At 38.3% G+C, this 19,138-nt stretch overlaps 1 protein-coding gene across 1 annotated transcript in view; it reads right to left on the bottom strand.

Moving 5' to 3' along the window:
- Positions 1-1,213: 1,213 nt before the first annotated feature.
- LOC100560702 (janus kinase and microtubule-interacting protein 2) overlaps positions 1,214-19,138 on the bottom strand; it is a 124,388-nt gene continuing 106,463 nt past the window's right edge. The window contains exons 16-22 of the mRNA XM_003217438.4: positions 18,490-18,555; positions 16,860-16,928; positions 16,638-16,715; positions 15,349-15,552; positions 13,090-13,155; positions 10,756-10,827; positions 1,214-8,069 (exon numbers count right to left, since the gene is read on the bottom strand). Of these exons, the coding sequence (XP_003217486.1) occupies positions 10,777-10,827; positions 13,090-13,155; positions 15,349-15,552; positions 16,638-16,715; positions 16,860-16,928; positions 18,490-18,555 (534 nt within the window). The 3' untranslated portion in view covers positions 1,214-8,069; positions 10,756-10,776. The remainder of the gene's footprint in view (positions 8,070-10,755; positions 10,828-13,089; positions 13,156-15,348; positions 15,553-16,637; positions 16,716-16,859; positions 16,929-18,489; positions 18,556-19,138) is intronic.

A 19,138-nucleotide genomic window follows, 5' to 3' on the forward strand; every position in this document is an offset into this window, starting at 1 on the left:
GATTTCAATATTGTGGCACCTATCGTTTCGTACGAAATATCGTCTATCGTTTCGTGTAGATGAACAGTCGACACAAAACAATAGCATGAAGGAAATGAAGGAAAAGTTTTCACGCACATCTCTAGTATAGAATAGTGTAGTGTGGACACACCCCTCAAAAACGTACATGATGTCTATGCCTCAGTTACAATGGCTAGTAAGTAAGACAACAGTGGAATGAGAGAGATTTCCTGCAAAAGAATAGCATATTGGCATATTACCAGTCTTCATTTCTCATAAATCTCTCTTTTAATATAGCAAATATCTAAATCTTTCCAGACTCTTGGACAGGAATACTTGGATGAGGAGCTGTGAAAAATTTGTCACAAATGACTGCAAAGGGATCTCTCCCAAATTCAAGCCCACAAATAAATCTAAACAATTAAAATAGAAACAGTGTTACTTTTCTTTATTTATATATTAGATTTGATGATGTTGCTGTTCATATGAAGCAAAATGTTTGTTATCTATGTTGCTTCTTGATTTTTGTTATAAACAATTAGAAAACCAGGCTTTGCTTGAGACAGTGGAAAGAGCACTGGTGGTAAAAGCTGTGTAGACACAATAAAATGCCTTTGCATCTTCAGACAGAAGCAAAGGCCTTGTGATTCCAGAAGTTGAAAATGAGAGAATGACTCACACTGACCTTTTGCCTTTTTGTGTCTGGCAGAAGAACAAGGCTGAATTGCTGTGTGCGCAATTAGTTACAAGGCCTTTTGTGACACGTGAATCTCTTGGATCGCTAAGTTAATTTACTGCATTTGTCACCCAGGCAGCCATGTCCTGAGAGAGAGATGGGAAAACTTCTTGCAAAGACAGGAACGGAGCAAGATTTTGAAACAATCAGTGAATGTCCAGAGCTGCAGAAGCATGCTTTGGCATAATATATTTCATTGTTTTATTATTAACTAATAATAAATGTGAAGAAGATAAATCCATTTAACTGTAGGCAGGCAGAGAATTACAAAAACATAATCCCGACTCCCCACCCAACCCTATGCATTTGGCAGTGACAGCAAGTGGTTGCCATCTTGTGGAAGAACCAGGAATTTAATCAGAATAAGTCCAAAAATTACTTAACTTCTGGATAGTTTAGTAGGAGATATGTTCAGTGCGCCTGTCCTTATGAATTGCTTTAACACAAGTGGTGGAGAACGCATCCATTAATGGAAAGTAAAGTTTTAAAAAATGCTGTTTAATTTTTTTATACAAACTAAAACACCAGAGGTCATTGAATCCTATATTAAATACATAAATTAAAAAATAACCATTCATAAAACTTTACATACAATAAGGATTCTCATCTACACGTTAATACATATAGTACATATACATGTCCGCAGTGTTTATCAAAGGCTCATTCTGCCAAATAATTTACAGTTCTCTTCTGGAATTATAGACACAAAAATGGGAGCAAGTTATATACAGGGAGGAGCCATGGAGAAAAAATGCAATACTTATCCAAATTGCTGAATCTAAGGTTAGTCGGGCAAAAAACAGCTGGTCAGCTTAGTCCAACCGGAATATAGGAGAGAAAAACATTTTGTGATTTATGATATTGTCACACTGCCCCAAAGCTGAGACATTGGAAAGTTTACCATTATGTTTAATTCTGTGTCCTTTTGATATGTCAAAAGAGAAAGCTTGTAATTGTGATTCCTGTGGGTAGTAATACTGCTGAACTGCACACAAAACTGGCTTTTGCCCAGTGTTTGACACATGAAGCATTTCCCCCATACCTGCATTGACAAAAGGCTGAAGGGTGTGATCTTTCTCAATACTCATGTGGCAGTAAAAGCCACAGGGCACCACAAAGAAACACTTTTGAGACACCAAATTGAAACATGAAATGCTGTTCAAGATGGAAAGTAGTATCTGATTCCATTTTGGGAAAAGATTCAAGAAGTGTAGGGTTTTCAGCTGAACATCCTAGAATCTCTTTTGACATTTTGGTGAGTTTGGGATAGCCCCCTAAGCATTTGTGATCACCTAGGCTGAGCTGTATATGTCTGGTGGTGGCATGGGACAATGGTACCAGACCTTTTATCAAACTCACCAGCAACTATTAGCCATGTTGTCTTTGAACAACACATCATCAGTCTTGGAATTGGAAGTACACTTTTATAAGTACTAACAGCATCCTACTATATACATTGGAGATAGATATATATATACAATAGTATGTGTATGTATTTTCTCATACATACTTAGCCTAAAGGTGAACTCATGTTGATCTTTAGAAGGTTTGCAGAGTCACTATCAAGAAGTGGATATTAGGCACAGATTGCATTGCACTGAGGAGACGGAAAGCCCCTCCAAAGTCTATAGAGTAAATCTGACAGACCAGTCTATGCTTCATGTAGCATACTTTTTTAACCAAGCAGCTGGGCATTACCTGTCCTCCTCCGGAGCCTTAATCAAAGGATTGGCTGTATGTATTAGATAATGTGGGATGAACATGCATACACAAAGAACATATTGCAATACCAAAGACATAGGTGAGAAAATGCTAAGTTTCTTCAGCATGCTAAGAATGCTGGGGAACATTGACTTAAGTAGCAGTCCCATCTTCCCCTGCCATAAAAAGGGTTGGGAATAGAATGAGAAGCCATGAGAAATTCATTGGTCATTTAACTGGAATTAGAAATGTGTTTTGTTATGTGACAAAAGACAACAAGCCACAGATCATCAAAGCAACCTCCTTGGCCAGTGTTTGAGACCTGTCGTTAAGGAATCCAAATCTGAGTTACTCCCTTTCCAGAATGTTAAAAAAATACATCAAACTGAACTTTACAGGCATTTAAATTACATGTTATCTGGTGAAATCTGCCACAGAGGAGAAGAAAGGATTCACAATGGCATATACATGATTAATCATATCAATAACATTAGACAGTCATTTTACCTTGTTAAAACAAGTTCATATTTAGACTGTTTCTTGATCTGATGCAGTGTTCAGAGAAATAATTCGAATTACCTATAATAAGCAATAAATGGGCATGAAAGGCAAAATTTCACTTTAAAGTGCATTAAAAGCACTATAAAGTGCACAAATCTCAGAATGGGCCATTTAATTTTCAAAAGTACCACACTTGAAAGTGTGCTGTCTGAGCTTTTCTATGAGTGCCTAACATTTTCCATTCTAAACTTGTAAAAAATAACAAAAACAGAAAGCCAAAATGATTACTGCATTTGTCACACCTCATGTACACACTCCAAATATTATACCAGCACCATAGAGGGGATACATACAAGACAGTTGTGGAATTCCCATTGTGTTTCTTTGTGTAAGTGTGGTTGGCAATGAAAATTAGAACTGATAGGATGAGCAACACTTTCCCTCATAGAACAGGAAATATTTTCTCAACTGAAGATTGCTTAATTAAAGAGAAACAATTGCAGGGCCACAAACAATTTGTACAAACAGAGTAATTATACGTCTGTCAACATATGCAGTAAGAACAATCACCAGAATGTTTTTATCTCAGAAAGCTGCTTAGTTCATTTAGCAATGACAGTGATTACTTTTACTGGGGGGGGGGGGGGGAGAGAGAGAGAGAGAGAGAGAGAGAGAGAGAGAGAGAGAGAGAGAGAGAGAGAGAGAGAGAGAGAGAGACCACATACTAAGTTTGCCAACATAGCCACTTTCCATTATTTTGTTAAATTCCTTCCACCAAATATCTGTATCCTGCAACCGGTGGTGCCATGCAGTAAATTTATTGTGTTAATGCTGGTAAAGCCATTTCAGTATCACCTGGGGAAGAAAGAGCTCATCCACACAGGCCACAAACTTTGAATTCAATCAGATATCATTCATGGACATCTACTTGATGAACAGGGTGTTTCTGTTCCTAATTTGGGGGGGGGGGGGGGAGAGGTAACCGATTATTTTTATTCTACCCCATTAGGAAAAGTTGAGGAATGCTTCCCTGAACTCCAAAGCAGCCCTACATTTCGGTGTGTGAGCTGCTGAGCAGGTTCTGTTTTGGAACTGGCCCCAATGTGGACATGTGGATGGCACTTACCTGTGTAATTTTTTGTCACTGTAGCTGCAGCCAAGGAACTCCAGAGAGCTCCTGGCTGTTGCTTGGTGCCTTTGCCGATGTCAGCAAGGGTGTCTTCATGACTTAGAGAGGAGAAGGGGGGAAGTTTCTCTGTCCTCTTCAAGTCATGCAGACATCTTTGCTGACATCGGCAAAGGCATCAATGATGGTCTGGAGCTCTGTGACTGCTGTTGTGACAAACCAGTCTGACATGGGTTGGGAGTAGAATGGCCTAAACACCAAGACAGAATCTGGGTATGGTTCAAAGCAGCAATGCTTTGGATCCAGCCCCAGATATATGTCCCATGGAAATGGTCCTAAAGTCTTACATGTGCTACTTCCTCACTTTGGTAGTAAAATGGGTCCCATTTTAGGAGAAGAGCAGGATAAAACAGAAGAAAATAAAAATGAAATTTATAACATGCATAAATTACTTAAGATTTTTGCCAGCATTTCAGGGTTGTAAAAATTAGCTGCTAAAACCAGTTGCCTCACCCTACCCCCTCACTGTCATCAGGTAGGGCCAATCCTCATTGAGAAATGTAATTACATTAACAAAATCTATTTCTACCTCATTAAAGATGAACCTCAAGCCAAATGGTGTTCTGATAAATCTGTCCATGGCATCTAGGAAAATGTACTCAAACTCCTCAAAATCTTCCTTGAATTTTCACATTACTTAGAGAGACTGATAATTATAAATACAGTAGAGTCTCACTTATCCAACGTAAATGGGCTGGCAGAACGTTGGATAAGCGAATATGTTGGATAATAAGGAGAGATTAAGAAAAAGCCTATTAAATATCAAAATAGGTTATGATTTTACAAATTAAGCACCAAAACATCATGTTATACAACAAATTTGACAGAAAAGGTAGTTCATTACACATTAATGCTATGTAGTAATTACTGTATTTACGAATTTAGCACCAAAATATCATGATATATTGAAAACATTGACTACAAAAATGCGTTGGATAATCCAGAACGTTGGATAATTGAGTGTTGGATAAGTGAGACTCTACTGTAGTTAGAAGTATTCTATTTGCTATGTTTGCATTGCCTTGATTACTTTACTCGCTCCTTTCTTTTGGATGCCTAAATTGCATTTCTAAATGCTCAATTAAAGTTTTAATGTATTACAATGCTAAAAATTTGGGGACTTAAAATTTTAGGGTAGCAGAATTTGGGGGTGGGGGCAATGTCCTGATTTTGCCCCTTTCTCCATAACTACAACTCTGAATCTGAGGAAGTTGGACTTAGTAAAAATTCTTCTTTATACTGGGCAGTACAGCATGGCCTCCTTAACTGTGGGACTGGTTTCTGTGGTTTCATTTATCCCTGTCTGAAAAATATCTCCTCTCTGGAGACACTTATGAGGTTTTACAGCAAACAGGTAGGCAGTTTCACAGAATTCAAGCTTATGTGGGAAGTTTCTCCTAAAGTTAAAACAGTTGCAAAATGAGCAATCCAATATCAAGCAACTTCCATCAACTATGATGGTACTTTCTCTTTAGAGCTGTAATGGAAGAGATTGACACTTGTGGACACTATGTCTTTAGAACCGTGTGATGATCTTAAATATTGTATTGCTTATAATAATCTATAGACACACATGCTGGGTGATATAGTTATCAAGAACACAAAAAAGGCCAGGGGACGATAAGAATCGCAATCTAAGTAAGGTACCAGAATAATGCAACATCTCTTTACACCAGTTTCAGATTTGTGATAAAAGCCTGCTGTAGTATAACCATAATTGAATCTGTTATCTCTAACATTACAAGCTGCAAACCTTGCTAGTTCTTTGGTTGACAGGTATGAACCCATCCACAGAGTCTCTCAGCACAGGATTATAACCGAAAGATAATGTCTTACGCATTTATCCAGAATGCTAGTCAGACTACTTCCCTGTGTCTGAGTAATACGAATGTAAACACAAACTCAACTGCAATGTTTTACAAAATGATGTTTCAAAGACCAAGGACCACACAAGTGAATGATTAACTGCTGGTGATGGTTCCTACCTCATTAGGCTAAATCCTGGAATATTTTGGAAATTCTGCTAACATATATATGCCCCTCAAAGCTAACCAATAAAAGGACCCTTAGAGGTTTGCACTTTCAAGACTTTGCTGTTACACACTTGGTCAAAATAAAATAATCTTTGTGATGCAAGAGGAAAATAGTAGCATGCATCCACTGGTAAGAGAAAGTGTTGTTCATCTTGTCAATGCTGCTTTCTCCTTCTTCCTGATAGGAGGGATATGACTAATATCAGGGTAGGATCAGATAAATATAGGTCTCGTGCTGAGAAGCTTGGCATTATGGCAGGGTTGGGAAGCTGTGGTGTCTCCAACATTCAGAAATCAGTTTTTTAAATATGTGAACGGTAAAGCCCATGATGAGTACCAAGCACTATGTAGCATAAATCTTAATATTGGCCATTGTTATTATATATATTACAGTACTTTAGGAGAAAACAACCACAAGCAAATACTATGCTTGCTCTATTTATATTTAGAGATTTACTTAAATTTTGCCAGTGTACCAATAAGTGAAAAACCCTTATTGTCTATAAAAGGGGAATACAGCTGTAAAATGGAACAGCAGGTCAGTTGGGACCCTTGGGAACAGAACTGAGATTCTTCTAATGTCAAAAGACCAAAAGAAGCTCTATATCTGCCTTCAGCACAAGGATGCCATTTGCTTCTGTGGAAGTTGCCAGTCATCAGAGCCTGCCCAAATACAGGCCAGCCATTCTAAGCAGGACTCTGCATGAGCAAGTGTTATTTCCACATGGAAAAAATCTAAGTGAAACATACAGTCAATTGGAAGGTAAATGCTGCTTCAGGGCAGACCTTAATGAACAATACAGGCCAATTCTCGACAGCAAGATATGCATTTGTCATGGGCAGGTGAGATAATAAAAGGATGTTTCTTGGGTTTACTCATTTTAGTTCATGCAGACGACTGAGAAAATAACCATGACAAGGGGAAAAAATTGCATAAAAGAAGTTCACTTCTACATTAAACAGATGAGTAGATGAAGAAACTCTTAGAAGCTGAGGCCTGATCAGCAGGCATTTGCCTCCTCTCTGACATGACAGCTTCTTGGTCAGAGGACCTTCCACCCCATTCCAAGTCCACCCAATGGTTAGTGAAATGAATGTTCCATTCATGTAGAGTTCTTTACTTGACGTAACAAACATGTCCCATAGGTTGTCCTTGATGGAAGGGGCCCTGATGACGGTAAAGAACAGATAAGGCTACAGCATTGTTAGGAATCCTCAAGCGCACCGTCAGCTGTTTTCTCTAGCTTGATCCACCTTGCTAGGTTACTGTTCCAAATGTATTAATCCCATTGTCCACCCATTATGAAAGAAAATCAGAATACGTTTTCCCCTTGTTCACATTGCTGCTGTCATTGTTCCTGAGTTTAAAATCAGAGAGAAAAAGAGTCCCTGTATTATGAAAGCCCGACTTTCCAAACTGACTTTTAAAAAATGTCCTTGTCTTCTGAATACTTTTCTTTTGCTCTGTTCCCTTTACTATTGAAGACTTTCATGGGAAGTTGGTGTTTATGTTTAAAATAACCCCCCTGCACAGCAGGGATAGATTGTTCATAGTCACTTTGGTTCCTTGCCTGACATACCTTGACTCAGTCTGCTCATTGTGGCTTCTTGCTAATTCTTTCTCTTTACAAAGAAAGAAAGAAAAAAAAAAAGGGCAGGGGAACAATCCATGTGGTATACGCTGATGAGCTATTCTTCTCCTTACAGAATTTCAATAAGTGCAGCATATATTGTAGCTTTAGACAGGAACTGTCAAGTAACAAATCTGGAATAATGGCTTTAAACTACATGGTGTGTGTGGTCTTGGCTACGGAGTGTTGCTTTGTTGTGAAATGGTTGTAAACAGTGTTCTCTTCTTCGTGGGTTTGGAAGCATCTGCCCTTCAGAGGACTTTTCTTTGTGTTCCATCACTCTATGGGGAAGAAAAGAGAAAAACATTCAAGGCAAAGGAGACTTCATTAATTATACTGCATATGCCTACTGAGAAGTTTTTCTATTGCTTCAAATATAGACAGTATGTTCAACAGAATGGGAATTAGCAGACATTGGAACACATAGCGACAGCTGCATTGGATCATACCAAAAGCATATCTGGTCTAGCTTTTAGTTTTGAAAAGTGGTCATTCAAAAGTATACTACTTTTGTTACTGGATTTAAATATATCTGATGAGATGGAACAAGATGGGCTTGTGTTTTGTCCCTGAATGTAATCTTTTGGGCCCATTAGGTTGTTTCTTGATCATAGTTCTTGGTCAATGTTTCATAGTCAGTCTGCTTGACCTTAATGCCAAATACTTCTAATGAGTAGGAATAGGGGCATGCCAAATGTGTCTTTCCATGTGCACTGTCACAAGTGCCACCAGGAAGATATCTTGTAAAGCACACATGTGAGCAGAATGTGTGCAGATGCAGTGGATTATTGGTATCCACTGGGGTTGGTTCCGGGATCTCCTGTGGATACTAAAATCCATAGATGCTCAGGTCCCATTACATACAATGGCATAGTAAAATGATGACCTTTATACAAAGTGGAAAAATTAAGGAATAATGTTTGGAGTTTAAGCCATGGATTCTTGAATCTGTGGATACGGAAGGCCAACTATACATGCACTTGATCTCCATTGCATTGCTGTGCCTCATTTGGCTGTCTAGGCCTAGTTTTGGCTTTTCTTTTACCTGGCATCTAGAGATGAAAAGAATATCTCTGCACCATCCATAGTATGGCAGGCATCGACTCTTTTTCCTGTCTTTGGTTCCTCTCATCACCTTCTTTCAGTTATCTTTCCCTGCCCTTCCATTCTCTTCTACAGCTTCCAATCCCACTCCTTCTCATGCTTCTACATCTATGACTTAGACCATTTAAATATTTCCAAGGCCATGCATGGTCAATGGCCATGCCTCTGCTACAGCACCTGGTCAAAGATATGGCTCCAGCTCATTGTGCCCAGTGAGCCACTGCTACAGTTGATGCAATATTAGAATGGATTCACTATAACATGATACACCAAGACCACTAACCTGTCAGCTTTTATCAAGAAGAGTTAACAAGGTACTCAATATAAGTTATTTCCTTTATATTTATTAGAATATAATACTTATATTTAGAATGGGGTGGTAGTGATCCTTGAACCAGTCCATTCAGAAATCATTAGCTACCAAACCATGGTAAGTATCCAATGAAGAATTTTACTGATGGGCACAAACATTGTACTAGTCCCTGGCACACAGGAAACAGCATAATTCACCATCCCCCACATCAACTGATGTACAGTATGTGTGACTACAGTACTACCACCATATTCATAGATTCAATATCCATGATTTCACTTACCCATGTTCCAAAGAATATCTACCCTAAACCTAGATCCTCCAGTATGGTATGGTTCTGACCCATGTGTAGTCAAAATACAAAAATGTCTAGTATTTCCTGCAGATGCAGGGGCTTTCTGTTTTTAATGCTCTCAACCAGTGGTAGCATTGACTTCTCCAGGTAATGTTGAACTACAGCTTCCAGCAGTCCTTGCCACTAAAGCAGTGATGAGGAATGCTGAGAGCTGCAGCTCAACAACATCCGGAGGGATGCACAGTTATACTGTAATCCCTGCACAAAATCTGTGAAATTGTTAAACTAATATATGGAGTCTTACTCCTCCTCTCCCCTGCCCACACACATGTCAGTTTATCAGGATCTGGTTTGAACAAAGGTACAGTTCAAGAAAGAAAGGAATGAAGTATGTTAGTTAGAGGGCAGAGACTAGAACTGAACATATATTCTGAACAAAGACAAACTTCTAAGCCCCCTTCCATACTGCCATATAAAATCCAAATTATCTGCTTTGAACTGGATTATATTGTAGACTCATATAATCCAGTTCAAAGCAGATGATGTAGATTATCCACTTTGAAAATCTGGATTATATGGCATTGTACAAGGGGCCTAAGAGTGTCTTCCTTTAGAGCTACTAAACATTCATCATTGTCATAGTCATCACCTTTATTATTTATTATCCACCTTTCCCTAATATCAATTAAATGACATACATAACAAATATTAAAATCAATTAATTAGTACTTTGAAATACGTAATTTAATCAGGTCTGCTGGCAGAGACTGATCTTTACTGCTCTTTTACATGCATATACAGGTCATCTCTTCCAGCAGGTCATTCCACAATCTGGGTAAAGCTGAAGAAAATGTCCTCTAAGTAACAGTCAGTCGGTCTAATTTGACTGTTTAAAATAGATGTTCCCAGAGGATCTTGAACATAGGAGGTCGATTTTATTGAAGATGCTTATTTTGTAGGTAACCTGGGCCCAAGTCATGTAAGAGCTGTAATATTTGTGGGTTTACCTTTAGCAGATTTGATGATTTATGGATTTGATTAATATGATCTGCCTAGGGATCGCTTGGTCTGAGAGAAGTTGAGTCTCCTTGGAGGGCCTAAGAATTTCTAAAGTGATATTCTCGCAGCAAAAAAATTAAAATTATTTTATTTACAATTTCCACACCTTTTCAGGAGGTCATACACTCTTCTGTAAAGATAAAACACCTATTGCATGTTTCTTTTATAAGGAAAAATAATGCAAATGTACACTTACCTTGCGACAGGCACATTGACATCAAGGCCAAAGGATAAAGGCAAGAGAGAAGAACAAGAATAGAAAGAGGAACTGTAGAAGAAGAAAACAGTTTTAATGGGTCAGAATCAGCGTTTTTAATAAGCTAAGTGATAGGGATTTTTCCCACTGGGGATGTGATTCAGTTGCAGTTGGGTACAGACTTGTATGGCAGTGAATCCCATTGAAACCAGTGGGGCTTACTTCTCAGGAAACATTTACGGATTGAATTGTATAATAATTTCAGTAGTAAGTACACATCCAGTAGACTTACTTTATTTTCTAAGATGGTTACTTCCTCTTGTGTGATTGCATAAATGTTAGTTAAATTATAATACTGTCCATTGTCCAATATTTCCTAGCAGTTTATGCTGACCCTCAGCAGATATGATATGATAAAGAGGTGAAAAATATTCTGATATGCAGACCAGGAGGTACCTATTCATTTTATGTGAATATTTTTTGCAGAAACGTATTTGTCTATTGAAATATGTATACCCCACAAGGATCTTGCATTTAATGTGTTGTTGTTTTTGTTATTGTGTTGACTTGAAGTTGATTATGACTTCTGTCAAGCCTATGATACTGTCTGCTTGGCAAGATTTATTCAGAGCTTTGTCACTGCTTTCCTCTTAGGAGGCTGAGACATGTAAGGTCATCCAGTGACTGTCCATGGCTGAATGGAGAATTTAATTCTGGTCTCCCAGAGTCCTAGTTGAACATTCAAAACTGTACATCATGTTGGTTTTAACATGCCATAAGAGTCTTTCGAAGGAGCTTTACCATTGCCTTCCTCTTATCCTGAGAGAGTATGACTTGCCCAAGGCCACCCAGTGGGTTTCCATGGTTGAACATGGATCTGAAACTCAGTGTCCCCGAGTCTAACACTCAAATCAATATGCCACACTGGCTTGCTCTGGTATATAGTAAAAATAGTTTTATTGATAAAATGGAAATTGCTCTGACATTTTATTACCATAAATGCTCTGTAGTACCAGTGTCCTGATCATAATAGTGGATTCAGACAAATACTTTAATTTCTGATTCCAGTTTGCAAAAAAATCATGCTGGCATGATAGGATTACTACAGCTTGATGGTACAGAAATAACCCTTGAAACAGGAATTCCAGATATAATGCTTAACTAAAACATAAAGTCTTTTGCACTGAGTCAGTTCCCTAAAACAGCTTACGGTGAGATGGCCTAAATGGGTTTTGATAGTGTTTTGCTTTGATGTTTACATGGAGATTAAAGGCTTCTTCATTTAATAGACATTTTCTGTAATCAAGGGTGCTGCCTGCTGTTTATTTTATTCTGAGTCATTACCTGGAAAAAGAAATATATTGAAGAAAAGGAAAGACAGACTGACCAAAAAAATACTAATGGCATTACCTTTCCATGACAGATTGTTACTGTGAGATAAGAAGCTATGCTGACGGCTGCACGTAGAGTCTCCCAACTTGAGGAGGCATTTCCTGAAAAGCCAGAATAAGGCTGGCTCTACACTACCCTATATCCTAGGATCTGATCCCAGGTTATCTGCTTTGAATTTATATGAGTTTCCACTGCCAGATAATCTGGAATAAACAGATAATCTGGGATAGTACTGGTGCTTGATACTGGCAGTCACTGTTTCTTCAAAGTTATTTCATAACTAGGAAATGTAAGACAGGGATAAAGAAACATTGGTTTATGCTCCTGCCGTCACGTTGACAGCATGACTGTAATCTCCCAGAGCTTGGAATATTTACTTTTGGGTACTAGAGTATGTCCCTGTGTCCTAGTGGTTGGGAATTCTGTGAGTTGAAACCTGAAGACTCACTGTCTCAAGCAAACTGGAATCAGAAATTAACCCAAGTAAGAGTGAGAATAAAAGCTGTGGTGTCTTCTGGTTACAAAGGAACTGTGAAGACAATATTCTTTGGAAAAAAATAGCAACAATGGACATGAACCTTGTTGCTAATAAATAGGGCAAGCATTTTGTTTTTCTGGATTACACCATTTCCCTCCCTCTAGCTTCCCTTATGTCTCCCATCTTTGCAGCCTGAAAATGGTGGCTCCCAACCAGTCGAAAAGCATTTCAGTTCTCAATCCTGATAGAACCAGATTACTAGTTGTGGAAAAGCAGAGGTTAACAAAAAATAACCACCTGAAAACATTAGTGGATTAGTTGAATAATGATAACAATACAAAAAGAAAATGACAGAGAAATCAGCTCACACCTTTTATACTAATAAAATTAACTGGAGCTCATAAAGTTTTAAAGCAGTCAGTCCCCGGAGTAGGAATTTATTTCCAATATATAAAGTAACCAACCTTTTCTTCCAAATCCTTGATCTGTCTCTTCTGGATGTCAGTTTTATCTTCTAAATCTCGGATCCTCTAGAAATCAAATGAAGAACTCGCATAAAAGTTGAAAGGAACCTTAGGCTGAATTATTCTTTGCTCAGGAAAGTTAAGGTAAGGGTTCAAAGCTAGAAGCTCATTGATATGAACAGTAGCTGTATTTTGTTTGCTGAAAATGGATATACCATTTCAAAGATAAAAATCAGTGTGTTCCTGAATGTATTGGGGAACCTAGACTCCTTCTACACTACCATATAATTCAGATGATCAAAGCAGATTATTATTATTATTATTATTATTATTATTATTATTATTATTAAACTTTATTTGTATCTCACCCCCTCTCCCGGAAGGGACTTGGGGCAGATTATAATCCACATTATCTGCTTTAAACTGCATTATATGAGTCGATCCACCACAAGGGAGGGGGGGTCGCCACCACCCCTAGCTCCAAACCAGGCTGTCCCGCTTGGAGCTCCAGGGAGACACGTTGTCCACCATACAGCCACTAACCGGAAATTGTTGGGTTTTTTTTTGGTTTTTTATGGGGGGGGGTATTCTTTTTTCCTCTCCCCCTTACTATTTTTTTTCTCTCTCTTTACCCTGTTTTCTCCTTATGTCTCTTCACCTACTTTCCCCTCCCCACTTCTCTGCACTATCCCCACCAATTTTGTTTTCCTCGCTTTCGCTGTATTGACACTTATAAACCAATAAAAAAATTTTTTTAAAAAAATGCATTATATGAGTCTACACTGTCAGATAATCCAGCTCAAAGCAGATAATCTGTATTTTATATGGCAGTGTAGAAGGGGCCCCAGTTTCTTGATCTCATCTGGAGCTGTTTCTCTTTCTGAGAAACCCACACAATTTTCCTAGAGTGGGATAGAAGTAGGCTAGTTGGCTAATAGGGAGTGAAACATGTTTCATTCAGCTTCATTCTTGGTCCATATAAGCAGTTTCTCTCAGGCCCCTTGTATATTGCCATATAATCCAGATTATCAAAGACGATAATCCACATTATCTGCTTTGAACTGAATTATATGAGTCTACCCTGCCATATAATCAAGTTCAATGCAGATAATCTGGATTTTGTATGGCAGTGTAGAAGAGGAATCACTCAGTTCACTTTGATTGCCTTCACTACTTGGCCTCCCTCAATTTTTGAGTTTTTCTATAGTTGACAATTGGGTCATTGGTATTACAATGTTAATATTCAATGTCACAACTTTAGGTGATTTAAGAAAGCCAGATCTAGTTTGTATATCCAATAGAGGAGGGCTCCCCTTATGGGATCTCTGTAGTGTAGGCAACCAGATTTAAGCCCAGTTCAGTGGCAGATGGCTTTGCCACACTTCCTGGAAGGGGGGGGGGGTGCAGGACAATCACAGAGTGACTTCTGCTTGTGTTGATTCACAACTCTGTAATTCCAAGGCTATCCACCAAGTGGGGTGAGTAAATGGGTCAGGTAGACTGATATATTGGCTGCAGTTGGCCAGTACCTGGATCACCCAGTGATGTGCACAAAGCCTACCTGGCTGTAACCAATAGAATTCTAGCCTTTTCTTTTACATCAAAACGTGGTCTGTAGTCATTCTTGCTAAAGGTGAAGCCCATATATGTTGCTGGGCCTACAAATTGGTGTCCACGAAAGAGAGAATCATATACTAATCATATATATAATCGGCCTTGTGTATAAGTCAAAGGCTGGTTTTAGGGCCAAAATTCTGAATATTGATATGACTTGTAGATTAGTCAAAGGTCATTTCACAGAAATCAGAAAACACCAACCACCTCAGGGGGTCAGCCACTCCTGGCCACCATCACCACCTCCCTGCCCAGGCATTAAAAAAGGCCATGGCAGAAAAAGTAGAGGGGAATGGCATTTCTTTTAGGTTCTCCTGGGACAGATGAAACTTTTACCTTTCATAACTTTACTCAGAGAAGAGGATAGATCTGTTTTTTATGGGTTAAATACAGTACTCACAGTGATCTGTGGATAAGTTAACCCAGATTTTTAGGTTGATTTTTTGACTAACATTTTTAGACTTAGACAGAAGTTTATAAAGTAATTCCCACTCAGTGGTATCAGTAGAGTCTAATGTTATTCTATACATCAAATATTTTGATGAAATTGGAACAACATGGCAATGTCAATTTTTTTCACACAGTCACATCAGACATCTCTCTCTCTCTCTCTCTCTCTCTCTCTCCCCCCTTTCTAAATCTCACCTGATGTGCCTGCTGAAGCAGCTCCATTCTCTCTTGTAAGATCTGGCAGTCATATTCTCTGCTTTTCCTTAGCATTTGCCTTCTTAATTTTTCAACAGCTGTCCTAAGCTCTTCCTGTTGTTTTTCACTGAGCAACTCCCCAAACTTTATCACTGTTTCTTGCTGCAATGCATTGTATAATGTGGCTTCAAGCTCCTGGATTCTCTAAAACAATGGAACAGCAAAAGATGGTTAGTGGATCTATGGAAAACCAGACTTTCATTTCACAGATATTTTAAAAATTGTTATGTAGAAGACCTCAGCCTTTGAGAATGGGAAATGGAAGTGTATTATATGTATAATTATGTATGTTTTAAATGAAAGTTCATAATTTTAATATAATTTTTAATTTAATGGTTTTAAATGTGATGTCAACTGTTTTTTGATGCATATGCTTATGTTGTAAGCCGCCCTGAGTCCCCTGATGGGTGAGAAGGGTGGGGTAGAAATGATGTAACAAATAAATAAATAAATAAGTGAAAATTAACTATGGTGATAGCAATGTCTTAGTCTGCTTATCTGTATGCCACACTCAATGTTGAAAATGTGGTGAATGCTGATAATTCCACATGAATCTTCAAGGTAAGATTAGACTTTATGTAATGAGCAGGTGTGTGGTGCAGTGGATTAAATGTTGGACTAGAAATCTTGGTTTGGAATCTCTCTTGGCTTTGGAAACCCATGAGTGTCTCAGAAGAAGGCAGTGGCAAATATACTCTGAATAAATCTTGATGAGAAAATCCTTTGGCAGGGTTGCCAAAAGTCAAGGTTGACTTGAAGGTAGAGAACAACAATGCCACATTTCATCTATTGGTCCATGTATGGATATTATATATACACACACCACATTACTTTGGAGATTCATGTGAATTTTGTAATGCCTAAAACAGTGACTGCTGATAATTACATGGAAGTTTTCCCATTCACTTCAATAGCAGATGCAATTCTGCACACAGAAAGAGATACGTGCTGAAGTGAAGAAAGATGCCATTGTATTTGTGGAAGATCTATACAGTATATGTGCTGAATTTCTCAGATATGTTTGAAGTCCATATGTAGTGCATCATCCCCCCCCCCACCCCAAATTGTTCTACCTTTCAACCTTCACTTTCTTACACTTACTTGGAGGTCACTTGTGCTGTGACTGTGGAAACTAACAACCAAGAAGATGTGTGTAGTTGCAGAGTATAAGGAACATATGTCCCAAAGCAAATGTACCTGTGGTCAGACCGAACTTGCTTTCAACTTACCATGTAGGCTTGGTCAAGAGCTTGTTTCCTGTAGTCCAATTCTTCCTCTAAATAACCTTTTATTTTACAGAATTGCTCCTATGGTGATTGAAAAAGAGAAATAATTTATTGAGAAAGCTGAAACAAATGCTCAAGCATTCACTGAAAAAAAGAGAGCAAAGTATCATGATGTAAAGGATAGAGAAGAAAGTGATTCAAAGACCAATATGTGTCCTGTCCTACCATGTCACTCTCCAGTTCCATCATTTTCTGGTGCAGCGCTGCCTCAGCTCCTTCAATCTGTTGGATCCACTAGAAGATGAATGATATCAGTATTTTATTATTGATGTCAGGATCAGAAAGAAAGGAAACAAACACCTTCTGAGTGGCTTTCTTTCCATTCAGTAACTGCCAAGTCAGATTTAGTAATCCTGTCTGTGTCTGCTTGCCATTTGTTCATTTGTTCATCAGGGATACAGATGGAGGCAAGGATGATATATTGCTGGATCTCATATCTTCTGACCTGGCATTCCTAATATTTAATCTCAGATATCTGGTGGTAGGCTATAGTTCTTCTATAGTTTTACCATAATTGCACAGTAATGGTCAAAGAAGAAAAAAAAGAGTATGCTGAGAAACATTTTGTTATTGCCTTCTGTATCCAAAGCATTTAAAAAATATTCAGGCTGTTCAGGCAACCCCAACATTTCACTCAAGGATGGTGATCATTTAGCCTACAATTTCTCCAGTTTTTTTTTCATTGGTTGTGTTGAAACAGGAGTTGTAAGCCAAAAGGTTTCTCATCCACTTCGTCCCAGCTCATTCTTGTGAATATTTTTATCTTCCAAAACACTAGAAGTTGACATGATGCATATGGATATCACATTTATTCTTTGTGTGGGTATCCCATGTGTGTAATAGATTGGCTTTCTCCGTTCAGAAAGCTGAGCAGTTACTTTATGTTGTGCTGTGCTGTCTTCCCAACACTTATCCGGTTCTCATTAGTAGCATGTACAGATTCTGTGCCAGGCAGCAGCAGCACATCTGTTCTCCATTCAATGGGCAGACTGGGCTACTCTGGATGCATCACTACTGGGTGCTTATGCTAGACTATTTCTCATCATTTCTCTGCTTAAAGGACAGATGCTGCTGGCTAGTGTAAGTTTCTAGTCTGAACCACAGACTAAGCTGTTAGTTCTCCCACAATAAGAGCTCTCAGGCCAAGGGAATTTCACAACTCATCATTTGTCTTTACTGGTAGCTGATCTCTACTGTAACGATCTCTTACTGTAGTCAGAGTACTAAGCCAGGCAGTTCCTTGGACAAATTGATTAAGTCGTGAAAAAGACAAAATGATATGGATTTGCCTACATAGGATCACAATACAAGCAGTAGGAGACAAGTTATTGTTTGCTTTTCTGTGGCTGCCTTCAATCATAAAAATATACTTGAGAATAGAGGGAAGCCTAGCTTATCAATGATAAGTAACAAACTGTTTCATGCTGTTCAGGGTGGTATCATTAGAAAAACAAGCCAGAGTGCTGACTGATACTGGGTTTGGCTGCCACAATAACCAAACGACGGAGCAATGTATTGTAGTTTGTTTAGCTGCTCCTAGTAGCAATGGGAGGAATCAGCTAAACTGCTCATACTTGATACCTGTAGCTCCCTAGATTGTCTTTATGTCTGAGTAAAGTCTCAGAATCATATTGTACCAAAAGTCACCGAACTTGCATACTTTCCTGTATTTTTAATAGTCCCTCTTTCTAATTCTGTACAAATGCCCCACTACACTTCCCATGTGTGTGTGTGCATGCATGTATATAGTTCAAACTAAGTAACATACTTGAAAAATGAAATGTTCAAAAAGTACCTTTTCTGCCAGAGATAAGACTGTACTGGCTTGAATTATGGCCACTTGTTCTTCATTTCTTAAATTCTGTAAAAGGCAGAAATCAAGTTAAGGAAGCAGCATCACGTTACTAAATGAACTCTAACTGGTGTTGGAGAAAATTCTCCTTTGATTTCTCAGTTCTAGTTATACACAGTCCTTTCCCCCATTTAAATGAATGAGAAACCTGAAGGCACATAATTTAAATATAGATACTACAGTGCCCATTTGTTGTATTATCAAAACATTGATATTTGTATATTCACAAAAATATATACAAGTGTTTCTGAATACATCTAAGCAACAACAACAACAACAACACAATAATATTTAAAATATTTGACTTAACTCATCCCAGATTAAAAACAGGTTAAATTAGAAAAAGACTTGAAGGCAAAAAACTACAAAATGTTTCATGTAGTTCCTATTTATAAAATCACACAAATGTTTTGTAAGTACAGTACATGGCTAACTATCAGGACTTTCCCAACACTTGATAATTCAGTATCTCAGATTATTATCATTGCCATCATCATTATCTTTATTTCTATCCTGCTTTCTCCCCATAGGGACTCAGGCCAGCTAACAGTAACATGACACAACATCATAAACCACATTTTGTTGACAGAGG

This window comes from Anolis carolinensis, chromosome 2 (genome assembly GCF_035594765.1).
Source record: "Anolis carolinensis isolate JA03-04 chromosome 2, rAnoCar3.1.pri, whole genome shotgun sequence".
Lineage (NCBI taxonomy): Eukaryota > Metazoa > Chordata > Lepidosauria > Squamata > Dactyloidae > Anolis > Anolis carolinensis.